Source organism: Castor canadensis, chromosome 1 (genome assembly GCF_047511655.1).
Source record: "Castor canadensis chromosome 1, mCasCan1.hap1v2, whole genome shotgun sequence".
NCBI lineage: Eukaryota > Metazoa > Chordata > Mammalia > Rodentia > Castoridae > Castor > Castor canadensis.
Window position 1 is genome coordinate 197,403,348 of NC_133386.1, and position 15,175 is coordinate 197,418,522.

General features: G+C 33.5%; 1 protein-coding gene across 1 annotated transcript; it reads left to right on the forward strand.

The window, feature by feature from the left end:
- Nucleotides 1-1,670: 1,670 nt before the first annotated feature.
- Ms4a13 (membrane spanning 4-domains A13) lies at nucleotides 1,671-14,879 on the forward strand. Its single transcript, XM_074063919.1, has 6 exons — nucleotides 1,671-1,721; nucleotides 4,101-4,241; nucleotides 8,565-8,621; nucleotides 9,546-9,665; nucleotides 10,100-10,195; nucleotides 14,823-14,879. The coding sequence occupies exons 1-6, from the start codon at nucleotides 1,671-1,673 to the stop codon at nucleotides 14,877-14,879; spliced, it is 522 nt and encodes a 173-aa protein (XP_073920020.1).
- The last annotated feature ends 296 nt before the right edge of the window (nucleotides 14,880-15,175 follow it).

A 15,175-nucleotide genomic window follows, 5' to 3' on the forward strand; every position in this document is an offset into this window, starting at 1 on the left:
CAAGGTCAGCCTGGACTACATAGCAAAATCCTCTCAGTAAAAAAAAGAAAAATAATGTTTTTAGAAAGAATTCCAACCAGTTACTCAATGAACATATTCTAGTATTTCTTTCTTCCAACAGTTGAGTATTTTAAACTATGCACACACTGGTGGTTTTTTTATTAGTATTTTTAGAACTACTTCACTTGGAGTGACTTTAGTGACTATCAGGTGGGCCTGACAGAAATTATAGTGATGCTAAATCACTATAATTTTTACTTCCTAAATCACTATAATTTTTACTTCCTAAATCACTTCATGTTGCTTCTACTGTTAAGCTATGGAGGTGAAAAGAATTTATCCATACACACAAAATGACTTATTTTTATTGTTCTATTTCTGGAAAGTAACAAATAATAGGAACATAATTATGGCTTTTCATTGTTACCCTACATGAATTCTATAATTCTATGGATTTTTATTCAGTCATGACAGATTAAACTTGGTTACCTATGAGTCTACATGCCTTCTTGGTTACCACTCAAAGATGGCCTTTGAGTGAATAAGGCTTACTCTAGCTACTAAATACTGTTATCTCTGTTTTGTTATCGTCATTAGCTCTTGTAGCATTAACAGACTTTGAGAAAATAAATTTTAGAAACCAAAGAGTCATTAAAATAATCAAGCTATTGGATTTTAAGTGTGCAATGTAATTTTGTCAAAATTCCTTCCTTTCCGTAAAGATCAAAACTAAAAATTGAGATAAGGGCAAAACAGTTTCTGCCTGGAAGCCAGGGGGTAATGGGGAGGAGAAGAAGGGGGCAAGAGGAAGGGAGGGAGTGGGAGGAAGGGGGGAGAAATGACCCAAACATTGTATGCACATATGAATAAAAGAAATTTTTTTAAAAAGCTAAAAATTTAAAATCATTAGTCAGGAAACATGACTCGTTATTAACATATGCATGACATACTAGCACATACAGAATTTCAGGTCTACAAAGGGATACAGTCTCGCAGGGAATATAATTATCAGTCAGGGTTTTATCTTAATATAAATATGAAGATGATCTAGGAAGAAATATGGGAATACTGAAGGAAAAAATAGAAGGCACCTTTTAAGATTGCAGAAGCAACTTTGACAAGTTGTCTAATGCTCTTTTCATATAGAAGAATGAGGTAGTAGGTATGTATCAAGAGAAAAACCCACAAGCCCATATTTTTGGAAAGTTTAATACAAAAATTTTATTTTGAAAATGCAAGCAAGGCACTATGAGTTGAGTTAAATTGATTATGAATTGCAAATGAATTGTTGAAAGCATTACTGAAAATTTGATACAATTCTTCTCAAGGTGTCCTTTATAAGTTATCATCTGCAGAACAGACACTGTTAACTACTCCAAGGTAATATCTTTAATATGCCATATTTTTTAGTCATACAAAGGACCATTTAGTTATGGAGGCTGTTCCTCAGAACAGGTAGTGGCAAGTTAATGCCTCTTAAGAATTAAAGCTTAAAATAGAGAAAACTGTTGCTTCTGAGTTTGGGGAATTTGTTAATAAAATATAATCAAATTTATATATTTTCTCCAAGAAAATCACACTTACGTGTTCTGTATTGTTTTGCAGAAGTTTGCTAATAAAGATATCACCAAAGGTTAGAAACAAAATCAACTGGAGGAAATGCTGGTAGTATGGGATGTGGAAGTTCAAAAATCTCTACAGGAGATGTTCTTGCTTTAGGGGTAAGTAAGATTCCACTTTGACTAAATTCAAGATCATAAACTCTTTCAGTTTTTAAAAGGTATTTTTGGATCTAAAAAGGGGCAGATTTGTTTGCAGCAAAAAGCAAAAAAGAATTTAGCATGCTGTCTTCTACAAATTTGACTGATCTCATGTCTTCACAAATGAATATATGCTTAGATACACATGTACTGATTAAATCAGCACATACAGGGTAATGGAGAAATACAAATTAGAAATAAAATTTTAAAGTAAGTGTGTACATATGCGTGTGTGTGTGTGTGAGTGATAGAGAGAGAGAGAGAGAGACCTATCATTGATCACTTTTGCTTACTGTGCTGATGCCTATGCAGTAGGATGGTTATAAACTTCCATTAAGTTATAAATCCGTGAGGTTACCATTTATCCAGCTGGTTTCATAAGCATCAAAGAGTTATGATGTTCATCGTTAATGTACTTTCACAGCTAAAGGGGGAAAAACTTTTCCACTGACTTCAACTTCTCCTCTGAATTTGGATACTAGGTTTCTTTCTGACTGCTCAGCGGGGTTCTTAACATTGTGGTCACAAACCACTGGGGGCATAGAATGAAAGCTCTGGGGAGAATCTTCTTTTCAGAATTCTGTACACATGGCGCTTTCTCTTGTGGAATGCAAGGGAGTTTCATCTCCTGGAACCCATTGCCTGGCTCTGGATTAAGAAACAGTTTTAATAAGAAAATTCACCTTGTCCTTCACATACTGGCAGGGTTATTTACAAGCTTTGGCTACTTGTATATTTGGTAGTTTTGTGTATAACAACATCCAGTTATATACAATGGCATTGTTTTTCAATTCTACTCCTTTTAACTATTGGGAAAGTCATATAGAATCAATATTCTTGATGCCAGTATTCTTATAGAGGAGTTACTCACTGGGTGTGTGCTCTATGCTGGGCACCATATTACTGATGATAGCAGCAATGAGAAAACCCAAGTCCAGGTCCTCTCAAGGGTTTTGCAGTCTAATAGGGAATGTTCTCCCAATCAAATAAAAAGAACCTCCCCAAATAGCACCATCCTTGGAAATTTAATGTAGTGGGAAACTTAAATACTAAATCTAGAAAAATACATAAGATTTTGACCAACAAAATAGTTTCTCTTTTTAAAAAAATTTCTAAAAAGTGTATCTAAATTTAGCCAATTACAGTAATGTGATCCATAGACTACTTGCTTTACAAAGAGCTAAAACTCTTAAAACATTAGCTTCCTATTAAAGTTTATATCAAAATGAAAATAATGTATGCTGTTTTTTTTTTTTTTTCATGGTACTGGGGTTTGAACTCTGGGTCTCATGCTTGCTGGGCAGGCACTCTACCATTTGAGCCATTCCACCATCTCCTGCTGTTTCATTTTTAAAGAGTTATCAACCAGCAAAAACCCTTGTTCCTTCCTATTATTGTTTATACTCTCTCTACAACAAAATTAGAAATAAGGGCAAAATAGTTTCTGCTGGGTATTGAGGGGGGGGGAGAGGGAGGGGGCGGAGTGGGTGGTAAGGGAGGGGTTGGGGGCAGGAGGGAGAAATGAACCAAGCCTTGTATGCACATATGAATAATAAAAGAAAAATGAAAAAATAAATAAAAAATTTAAAAATTTAAAAATTTAAAAAAATAAAAAAATAAAGAGTTATTTAAAACATGATTCAGTGTATGAAGTATCATTTCACATATAAATTCAGAAATAAGTTTGCTAAGATGTATTTACTGGAATAATAATTACATTCATATGAATTAAGGTTGAATAATAGTCATCCCTTACTGTAACTTTTGCCTTGTTCAGTGGGAAAACCTAGTGCAAGCCACTCCAGCTTGGATATCCTTTATGCTGCAGTGTTCTTCACTCTCACATCCTTGTGTAAAAAATCTGTATACCAAATATTCCTGGAAGGGAAAGATAAACATTTATAAGATTTAAAAAGTGATTCATTCTTAGTAAATTACTAAGGTACAAGAAAAATGTTGACTATATTCCTTCCTGCATCCAAGGAGATTAGAAGCAACATTTTTTTCTCAAGAATACTCAGTTTTTCCCCCTCACACCATTATTTGATAGGTAGGGAGGGTAGCCAATGGTATAATCAAACTGCTGTAGGAAGACTGATCTGGCAACTATTATTGAACAATCTCTTACTCCTACTGTGGCTGATTCTTATTTGGAAAACATTAGTCATTATTGGTTAAGGCTTTGTTTCTGGGCTAACAAATTCAGGAGATGCATGGTATTAACTGCATTATTTTACTTTTTATCTCATAACAATGTTAAGTGGTTGTTACAGTTAATATTTATTAGAGTTGTGTTTTAAATTACATTGTTTCAGTACTAATAGCTTTCTCTTCCCACAGGCTATCCAGATTATGATTGGCACCTTTCATGTTTTCTTGTGGTATTTCATATTGATTTTATATATGGGACAAATTAAAGGAGTCTTTGGAACATATGAACCTATAACTTATAAAACAGGAAGTGCTTTATGGGGAATTTTTGTGAGTAGATTATATATATTGTTTTAATCATTCAGTATTTAATATTCATGCCAGCAGTGGAAGGCAAAGACAGTTTCCAAACAAGGTTTTCAGGAGAATTGTGGTAGTTTATTCAAATTCTCTTTTCAACAAATATGTATGAGCATCTTTAGCTTAAAATAGTTATTCCAAGAAATGTGGATAAAGGAGTAAGTACACAATAACAACCATAAAATAAACTGTCCTTAGATATATGTCAAAGACAATATAAGCCATAATATCCATTTCTATGAATGATTTTCATATTTATAGTCTTCACCTTAGTCTTTCTTGCACAATTAGTCTATAATTATTTCCTAAATTTGTCATTATGAGCACTCTTATGTAGTTTCTAGACAGCCATTAAGCACAGAGAAAACCTATAGAGATGGCATCCTGGAAGTCAAGTGGAGAAGAAAGAAGATAATATGAGACCATCACTTAGGGAAAGTGAGATAGTGCATGGATTACAGAAAAGAAGTTTGACTTTTCATACAAACTCACTAGAAATACAAACCATTGAGGAAAGAGATTGAAGATGACTACAGAAGATGTAAAGATCTCCCATGCTCATGGATTGGCAGAATCAACATAGTAAAAATGGCTATACTACCAAAAGTGATCTATATGTTTGACACAATTCCATAAAAATCCCAACGACATTCATCAGAGATTTAAAAAAATCTACCCTAAAGTTAATTTGGAAGCACAAAAGACCATGAATAACCAAGGCAATACTGAGCAAAAAGAGCAATCCTGAAGGTATCACAGTACCTGACTTCAAACTATGCTTTAGAGCCATAGCAATAAAAACAGCATGGTATTGGCACAAAAACAGATATGAAGACCAGTGGAACAGAAAAGAGGACCCAGATGTGAATCCACGTAGCTACGCCCACCTTATTTTTGACAAAGGTGCTAAAAACATACAATGGAGAAAAGACAGTCTCTTCAATAAACGTTGCTGGGAAAAGTGATTATCTGCCTGCAGAAAACTGAAACTGAACCCATGCATATTACCCTATACAAGTATCAACTGAAAGTGGATTGAGGACCTTAATATCAGACCTGAAACCTTGAAGCTAGTACAGGAAAGAGCAGCGAATACTCTGGAAGCAATAGGTATAGGCAAGGACTTACGCAGTAGAACCCCAGCAGCTCAGCAACTAAGAGAAAGGATCAACAATGGGACTACATGAAATTAAATAGCTTCTGCACAACAAAAGAAATGGTATCTAAATTGAAGAGGCCACCCACAGAGTGGGAGAAAATCTTTGCTAACTATACATCAGACAAGGGACCAATAACCGGAATAAACAGGGAGCTCAAAAAAACAACTCCCCCAAAAATTAATGACCCGATAAAGAAATGGGCAACTGAAACAGTCAGAACTTTTCAAAGGAATAAATCTAAATGGCCAAAAAGCACTTGAAAAAATGCTAAACATCCCTGTCCCTAAAGGAAATGCAAATCAAAACCACACTAAGATTCCACCTCACTCCTGTTAGAAAAGCTACTACCATCAAGAACACCAACAACAAATGTTGGCGAGAATGCAGGGAAAATGGAACCCTCATACACTGCCAGTGGGAATATAAACTAGTACAACCACTATGGAAAATAATATGGAGGCTTCTTAAGAAACTAAACATAGATCTTCTATATGATCCAGCAATACCATTCCTAGGATTATACCCAAAGGAATGCGACTCAGGTTATTACAAAGGCACCTGCATATCCATGTTTATTGCAGCATTGTTCACAATAGCCAAGCTATGGAAATAGCCAAGATGCCCCATTAATGACAAGTAGATTAAGAAAATGTGGTATTTATACACAATGGAATTTTATTCAGCCACAAAGAAGAATGAAATTTTGCCATTCACAAGTAAATGGATAGGACTGGAGAACATCATCTTCAGCAAAGTTAGCCAGGCTCAGAAGGCCAAAATTCATATGTTCTCCCTCATATGCAGATTATAGACCTAAAACAAATGCAGTATTATTATTGAACCTGGGTAACACACTAAGGGGAGAACGTGCACAGGAGGAATAGGGAAAGGGAAAGAAACTTAAATTTTAAATGTGGTTGATGTGCTCACTGTAGAGGAGTGACTATAGTAATCTTAAACTGGCAGAGGCCACTATGGGAAGGGGACCAGGAAGTAGTGAAGAGGTCTGGTACAGATTACCCAATACGGGTTGTAATGCACATGTGCATGGAAGCAACACTAGGAATCTCTCTGTGTAGCTATCTTTTATCTGAAACTAGCAAAACCGCCATGTTTTTCTTATTATCTCTCATGTTTTGTCTTTGACAAAATCAGAGAACAAGAGGGCAGAACAGGTTCTGCCCAGAAGCAGGAGGTGGTGGTGGGGGAGTGGAGGTGGCCAAAATAATTTATACACATGTAAGTAAATGTAAAAATGATAACGTTTTTAAAAAGAGCTAACCAAAGCTTTAGGAACATGATTATTTGTGAGATGGGCTGTGTCTCTTTTTTGGGCCATGTTCAGCTACATAGTTGCAGGCATGCAGTAGGAGGAAAATTGCATTAATTAGGATTTGGGTTAAACCATGCAACTCTGATAAAACAAGAAAGGTGAGAAGGAGTTGAGAATGGATACAAGGGAGTGTTTACAATGGCTGACAATGGAATTTCAACTAGTGGAGAGAAGAATTTAACAGGGAATTGAGGATGTCAGAACAGATATAAGTAGTAAAAGGATTGTTACAGTTTCAAGACTAAAGGGCATTAACTAGAAAGATAGCAGGTGGTGGTTGAATACAAGAAGTTGAGATTTTAAAGTTATATAAATGGGTATAGGAGTGAGTGACTAAGAAAAGCATTGGAGAAGAGAAATTCAGAGAACCTCAGCAAGGATTAGATGGTGTGGGAAAGAGAATCTGAGAGGCAAGAATTAAAATCCTCCAAAAAGAGATGAATTAGAAAGGAATTAATAGATGACTTCAACTACAGGTTGATGGTGAGTGATAAAATCTGATAACTTTTGAGTCAAACCTAGAGAGAAAATAATGGCTGCAAATAGCCAAAGGAGCAAAGAAACCACTTTGCCCACACTTGGGACAGAGATGGTCTAAGGGCTGAAGAAAAGCACTTAACAGAGCAAGTGATCGCTTGCCTTTATCCACACACTAGCTCAGAAGTGTCAAATGATTGCCTTAGAGAAAATATTTAGTTTTCAGACAAAATTTAGATAAACAAATCATGATTGATAAGTGATGCACCAATTCATAAACATTAAAGTTTTACCTTTGAAAAATAGTGAATTTTAAGAAAAAATTTAAATTAGTTGTTTGTCCCTTTGTGTTTAATTATGTATGTTATAAAATAGCATATTTAGGTCCTAAAATAAATTTCTAAAATTTTCAAACGTAATCTGGTGAAAAACTTGTCATTTAGGTTATAAACTTTGAAAGGTATTTTATAAAGCAAATGACTTGGTAATGTAGTTAGCTCTCTAGTTCAAAATTCACAATATATTTTCACTTTACAGCCTGAGCTAATTCTGCCTTCATTGTCTACTCTCTTAGAAATCTCAGCTTTTGTTACAAAATTAAGTGCAGAATATGTAGGTTTTAAGTTATCATTGTAGAGTTTGTATGCTTCAAAGTTTACCTTTCCTAAATAAAATGCATAGCATGAACGCTGTTTTTCCATAAGTCAGCCTTTGCCAAAGCCACTAAAACATATAAGACAGAATATTTCAAGGGAATTGTACAGCTCACTTCCAAACAATATGCAGTGCTTTACACTTCCTGATGTAAAATAATGGAACTTCTTTTTTTTGAAAAACAAAGGTGAAACATGAATACCAGCCACTACCTTAATTATGACTGTAGTTTCTCAGTTCAGAGGCATATTTTGTATAATCACAATATGGAACACTTTTTAATGGATGGCATCATCATTACAAATAATTTCATTAGAAGTAATAACTGAATGAGCTATACCTGAGGTATTGGACTTGTAACCAAATGTGGTCAGAACTGCTTAAACTGTCTTTGGCATATACCATAACCTGAATCCTGCCCACTGTCCCTTATATATTTCTGTTGTGAGTGACCCCGCTGTTATTTTCACTAACTGTTATCTTTTATAAATAATTACTTCATGATGGGAACTTGCCTGACTCCTATAGCTGCTTTATTTTGGTTCTGTTAGAATTATAAAAACACTGACTTAGAAGATGGAGTTTTTTGAGAGTTACATTTTAGGTTTGTAAGCATTATCAATAAGTATTTATAAATATATATTTATACATATATGTTTTTATATCCAGTTTATCCTTGCAGGAGCCTTGACAATAAGATCGGTACGGCATCCATCTCGAACTGTGGTAAGTTGAAATGTTTGGGCTATCTCCACAAATCATTTGTCACAAATGTAAACAAGTAGGTTTTAATGAAATTATTGTGTCTACACAATGAAGGGATTTACGTTCTCTGTAAAATAAATGAAAGATTTAGGTGAAATTTTAGGATCATATAAGCTAATGTAGTTAATTAAAATCATGATTGCCTTAGTAAATGCTTCTAAATTTAAATATAGTTTTTTTGTTTCACTTTGATATTCTTACCTTTAATATTATAGGAATGCTATGATAAAAAACAATGTTAATTGAATCTAATGCCTTTACATATAAAGATTATGGTGCTGTTCAACTTCATTTTCTGAACTATCCAGCTTGGGAACAAGATTGTATCTTTTAACAAAGTAGAGGATTTGTCCAAAAAAAATCTATCTATCTATGATATAGGTGGAAATATTCGGAAGAAAAAAAAATCTTAGAATTTTATAGCTGAAAGATCTTAGAAATTAGTCCAATTTATAATTTTATAGATTGAAAACCTCATGTCAGTGCAAAGATATTGACTAATTTCAGATAATGAAAACCAAATATTAAAACTTATTAACTCCATTTTTATTTCTTTCTATAAGCAGTCATCATTTTCCATTATTTTTTCTTTTGTAATCTTTCATTGGAACCCTTTAAGCTGTCTTATAGCTGACCCATAAGATTGTAAAATAACAATATTTTTAAGCCCCAGTGGAATTCAAAGTTTAATGTTTAGTATGTTGATGATATTTTAATGTTTCATCTACATTAACTGGGTTTCATGCAAACCAGAAAAGTATTTTACATGAATGGCAAGCATACAGGCACTTGGAAAAGCCTCACAAAGTAGGTTGGAGTTTTAAGTAGATGACTTATTTCAGTAAAACAAAGTTTATTCTGAGTGTGAACTCTCTCCTTTTCCAGTTTATATGCACTTTAGCTATGAACATCCTCTGCATGATTCTTGCAATTGCTGCAGCAATTCTGACGGTGGTTGAGTTGTGTACTTTTAAATCAGTGTCATATAGGAATTATGGACAAGCAGTAAGTGACCAATCCTGTAGAAGCATCTTAATTTCAAAATCATTCTTTTCAGGCATTTTGAAGACTTTAGAAGGTAAAGTGAATTTTTTATTGTTCCTCAGAAAATTATTTGATTTAGTGGTAAGCTCATGATTAAAAGTTTTGGTTAAAAACTAATTCTGTTATATTTTAGTGAATATTAATAATCCATTTGAATTCTTGACTTGTGACTGCTAAGTGAAAATCAGGGATGGAAGCCACAGACAATGAATTGAGAAGAATGAAAGCATGAAGTGAAGCAGAAATAAAAATGCCTGGAGAAATCATATAGTGAAAGAGGGCTATCTATTCTTATTTTCCTTCTTTTCCTTGACTTTTGTACTAGAATCTCCTTACATAAATATATTTCACTTGCTAAAAATAATGCAAGATATCTCTCTATTTCCTGGTTACAGAAACTGGGGAGGGAAGTTTCACGTATCTTATTGGTCTCCTACCCCTTGGAATTTGCTATTGCACTTACATACTCAATCTGCATTTGTTCATCTTTGGTAAGTGTTTCCTTTCTCAAATCAAGAGATGTTAATTTCTGGTAAGCACACTCTATGAACAGATGAAATACACTATACATTATGTTCAGAACTAATAAAAATAGAATATGTGGTATTTCCTTTACTGCTTTTACTTTATTTTATAAGTAGAAAACAAATTTGCAAAATAATAATGACACTGTAAAGTAAAAAGTAAAAAAAAAAAATCAGTGATGGTCCCTTAATGTAGTCCTTGTGATGTCGACACAGCCAAACCTATAAAGAAAAGAAAACACAATGCAGTTTTCTTTTTTGCTGATTTTGAAAAATAAGAAATGACTAGGACTTCCAGAATAGCTAACTGAGGACATGACATATATCCCTGAAAAGCACTATTAAAGCTGAACAAAGTTGTCAATAAAAGATTCTGGAAGTCAACAATGCATATAACAGAGTGAGGAGTATTTATGAAAAATATACTGATTTTTTAAATGAAAATATATGTCTGTGCCTTGTTAGTTTGGTGCTGTCTCTCATCCTCCAACCTCCTAAGACCAGTTTTGCATAAGTTTTACCTTGGTGAATCATACTATGAGGACCAGCACCTGGCTACCTGAGAGCTACTTTTATTTGAAACAGAATACAGAATGTTTCATCATCAGGGTATTATTAAAATGATAGAGAATTCAATGGCAAACAAATAGATAAGACCAATGACACCCTTAGCCCCACTGAGATCACCATACTGTTGGGGCAAGAAATTGACTGATAAAGAACCAGAAACCTAACAGAGAGATTCAGATAATAGGACAGCTACAATGGGCCTTGATAATATTCTATTTATCCCTTTTGCTCTGGTAGAATGTATGCATTTGCAAAGCTATTCATACATGAAGGAAATTAGTGACAGTCCTAAAACACTGCTTAACCCTAGGTGAAAAAAGAAGCCTTTCAAAAAATAAAAGTTGGGCTAGACTTAAAAATGGGCTAACCTTTGAAAATATTCCTCAAGTTACACTGATCTCTGGGAAAGAATAGAAGTCATACATAATACTTTGCTAGTGCTTCCATAATAAAATACCATACACTTTATGACTTAAACATGAGAAATTTATATTCTCACAGCTTTAAGGGCTAGAAGTTCAAGATCAAAGTTTGGCAAGATTAGTTTCTCTTAAAAGTCTCTTTCCCTAGGTTTCAGATAACTGTCTTCTCCCTGAGTCTTTACATGTTATTCCCTCTATGTGTGTCTATGTGTAAATCTCTTATCTTAGTCATCTTGAGTGAGGTCTCAACTGAACAACGTCATATCTTTAAAGACCTTATTTCCAAGCATCGTCACATTCTAAGACACAGGAGTACAGTTAAGGCCATAACAAGGTGTTTAAATTGGTTGAGCATTTATGCTAACCAAGTGGAAAAGCCTAAGAAACCAGTCTTTAAAGTGAAAAAAAATAGTAATAATGGAAAATAGTTAATAGATAGATAAGAGACCAAACAGCAAGGGAAACAGACACTGCACAATTTGTACAGACAGGTCACTAAAAAGACATGGCCACCCCATGTGAAGATAAATAATCTTATTATCTAAAATGTCCAGTTTTAAACAACAGCAAAATAACAAAGAAGAAAAAATAGTGACATATACCCTTGAAAAGAGCACTTGAGACATAGACTTTTGGTAGAAGGAGAGGACAAATATTAGACTTAACAAAAAAAGACTTCAGAAAACCTAAATAAAGCAAATACACTTAAAGGATAACAACAATGACTCATAAAATAAGGCTATCATTGAAAGAGAAAGAAATTGTTTTTAAAATTAAGTGGAAATCCTGGAATTTAAGAATAGAGTACCTGAAATGAAAAACTCATTAAAGGGGCTCAAGAGCAGATCTGAGCTAATTAAAAAACAAAAATCAACAAACATGAAGATAGCACAAAAGAGATAATCTAATCTAAAGAAGAGGGAGAAAAAAGAAATGAACAAACCATTGGGACACTGGCAAAGATGCAGGGAAATTAAAACCCTTATACACTGTACAACCACTATGGAAATCAGTATGGAGGTTCCTCAAAAAAAATAAAAGTGAGCTACCATATGATTCTTCTATACTCTTGGGTACATCCCCCTCAAAGAAATCAAAGTCAGCTTACTATGCAGACAACCTGCATAGTAAATCTGCATAAACATGGGTATGTTTATTGTGGCACTACTCCTAATTGCCAGGTCATAGAATCAGCTGAGGTACCCAGCAACAGATGAATAGATTTTAAAAATGTGGTAGAGATGCACAACATAGTAGTATTCAGCCATGAAAATAGAGAAATTATGTCATTTGCAAGAAAATGAATAGAACTGGATATTATGTTAAGTGAAGTAAGACAATTCAGAAAGACAAAAAATGCATTTTCTCTCAAAGAATTTAGATTTTTTTTTAAATCATGAAAGCAAAAAGGGAACAATTGGGAGTAAAAGGGAGGAGGGGAAGGAGAATGAGGAGGTGGATATAATCAAAGTAGTGTGCAAGTATGAAAATGCCAAAATGAAACCCATTATTTTGTATAATTATTTAAAAATTTTTTTAAAAAACCATTAGGACACATTAAATGTATAGTGGAAGTCCCACACGAGTGAGAGAAAGAGAAAAATTAAAGAATGAAGCCCAAATATTTGACTAATTTAATGGAAAACATTCTTCTATAATCCTTGAATTCAACAATCTCTAATTTCAGTAAACACAGAGTCACCTCAAACTGATAAAAAAGAGAAAATCTTGAAAATAGCAAGAAAACAGATTTATAAACGAGAAAATCACAGTTTAACTGACTGCTGACTTCTCATCAGAAACAATGGAGGCCACAAGGTAGTGCTTATTAAAGTACCACAAAGCAGGAATTCTGTATTCTTTGCAAATATCCTTCAAAAATGAAGATAAAGACAGATGAACATAGGCAGAATTTATTACTAGCAGAGCTGCTTTACCAGAAACACTGAAGGAAGTACTTTACATTGAAAAGAAATTATATTAGATGAAATTCAAATGCACATGAATAAAAAGCATCAGTAAAAGAAACTGTAGGTGATTATAAAAATCAGTATTAGTATGTCTTCTTTAACTGATGTAAAAGTTGGACATGGTAGTGCATATCTGTAATTCCAGAATTTAGAAGACGGAAACAGGAGAATCTTGAGTTCTAGGCCAGCCTGGGCTACACAGTGAGATCCTTCTCAAAAAAAAAGATTTAAAAGACAATTGCATAAATTCCACTGGGCTCACTCAAATAATTCAGGATAATCTCCTTAGTCTAAGTTCATGTCAATAGCAACATTAATTTTATGTGCCACAACTACTCTATCTTCTAACATGAAAGTATCCCTAGATAATACATAAATGAATTGGTATTTTTTTCAATAAAATTTTATTATAAAAACAGGCAGCAGACCAGATTTGGCTCATATGTCAGTAGTTTGCCAACCAGTGCTTAATGAGTGTATATTTTCTCTTAAACTTTAACAGATAACATAAAATCAGTAATTACAACACAGTATTGTTGGGTACAGAACATACAGATATAATATGCAACAATAATAACAAAGAAGGAGGGAGGGAAGAGAACTATGAGGGAGCAAAACTGCTGTATTTGAGTGAAATTAGCATGTAACTGAAATTGATGGTGATAAATTAGATTCATATTTAAAGACTAAGAAATCTCAAAATTGTGGTTTAAAATTAAAGAACCTAAGTAACATACATAAAGTATTTAATATAAAAACACAGGTAAAGGAGGGAAACAAAATAGGAGAATAGAGGAAAATGCTAAAATGTCACACAAATCCTATCATTTTAAAATAACATCAAAATTAATTAAAGCTAAATGAAATATTTTAATAAGAGCCTAATGGAATTGCTAAATTTCAAACTATTGGCAACTCCAAGTGATGACAAAGTCTACAGGTAAAAGAAACATCTCTCATATTCCTAGTTATAATATAAAATACTACAACAACTTTGAAAATCTTTTGGGTATTACTTCCTAAAAGCTAAGATGTACAGAACCCTATGACCAGTAATTTAAATCCTTAGTATGTACCCAAGGTTTGCGCAAATGTATCAGATACATTTCCAAGAATGTATAACTGTATTTATATCAGTTCCAAAGGGGAAACAACATAAATGTGAGTGGTGAATAAATCAGGGTAAGTAACTCTATTAAAATTCTACATAATGATTAAAATTAAATACACCAGCATATAAAGTTTGAAACCAAGCAAAACTCAAATTGAATTGTACTGTTTAGGGATGCAAATTTAGCTGGTAAAACTACAATGAAAAGAAAGAATTGATTACCTAAAAGACAAAATGACATTTATTTGGAAGGGAAGGAATGGGTCATTATTGAGAAATAATCGTGAAAGGTCAGGGTGAATTTTGAAGTACTGGCATCTGTTTATGTTTAAGACAACTATGAATATTTTGATTGTAAATATTGTTAAGTATACCAAAAGTTACAAGTGATCCACTAGAAATTAATAAAGTAAATTGAGGCAGGAATGAGACAGAAATAGAGCAAATGTGTTATTAAATTTTTCTATACTATGATTTTAAGAAACATGATATGATGTAAAAGTGGTTAATTTTTCCCCCAGGATCAAAGACGAGAAGACAATCCTACACAAACAGAGGAAGTGGAGAGCACTTATTGAAAACCTGAGAAACATGAGGGTTTTACTGATAATGATACCAATATTACTACAAAGCCCACAGATTTTGTGCAAAAAGAAATCCAAACTATGTTGGGTGTTTCTCCTCAGTATTCAAGAAATTTCTGCACACATATTTTTCTAGGCTCCAAAAGAAAATCTCTTCCCTACATGAATATGAGATTATTACAACAAGAATTCGATGTCTTGACCATCTTGTCAACTCTTCATTGGAGAGCTTTTGTAAAAGACCATAAAAAAATTGTAATTTGTGTGCAGTGCAGCCTATATATAAACAC

Excerpts from the sequence above, each read along its gene's own strand:
- Ms4a13 (XM_074063919.1), top strand. The coding sequence starts at position 1,671 with ATGGGATGTGGAAGTTCAAAAATCTCTACAGGAGATGTTCTTGCTTTA. Across the intron at positions 4,242-8,564 it reads GTGCTTTATGGGGAATTTTT|TTTATCCTTGCAGGAGCCTT; the intron begins GTGAGTAGATTA and ends TTTTATATCCAG. Across the intron at positions 10,196-14,822 it reads TCTGCATTTGTTCATCTTTG|GATCAAAGACGAGAAGACAA; the intron begins GTAAGTGTTTCC and ends TTTTTCCCCCAG.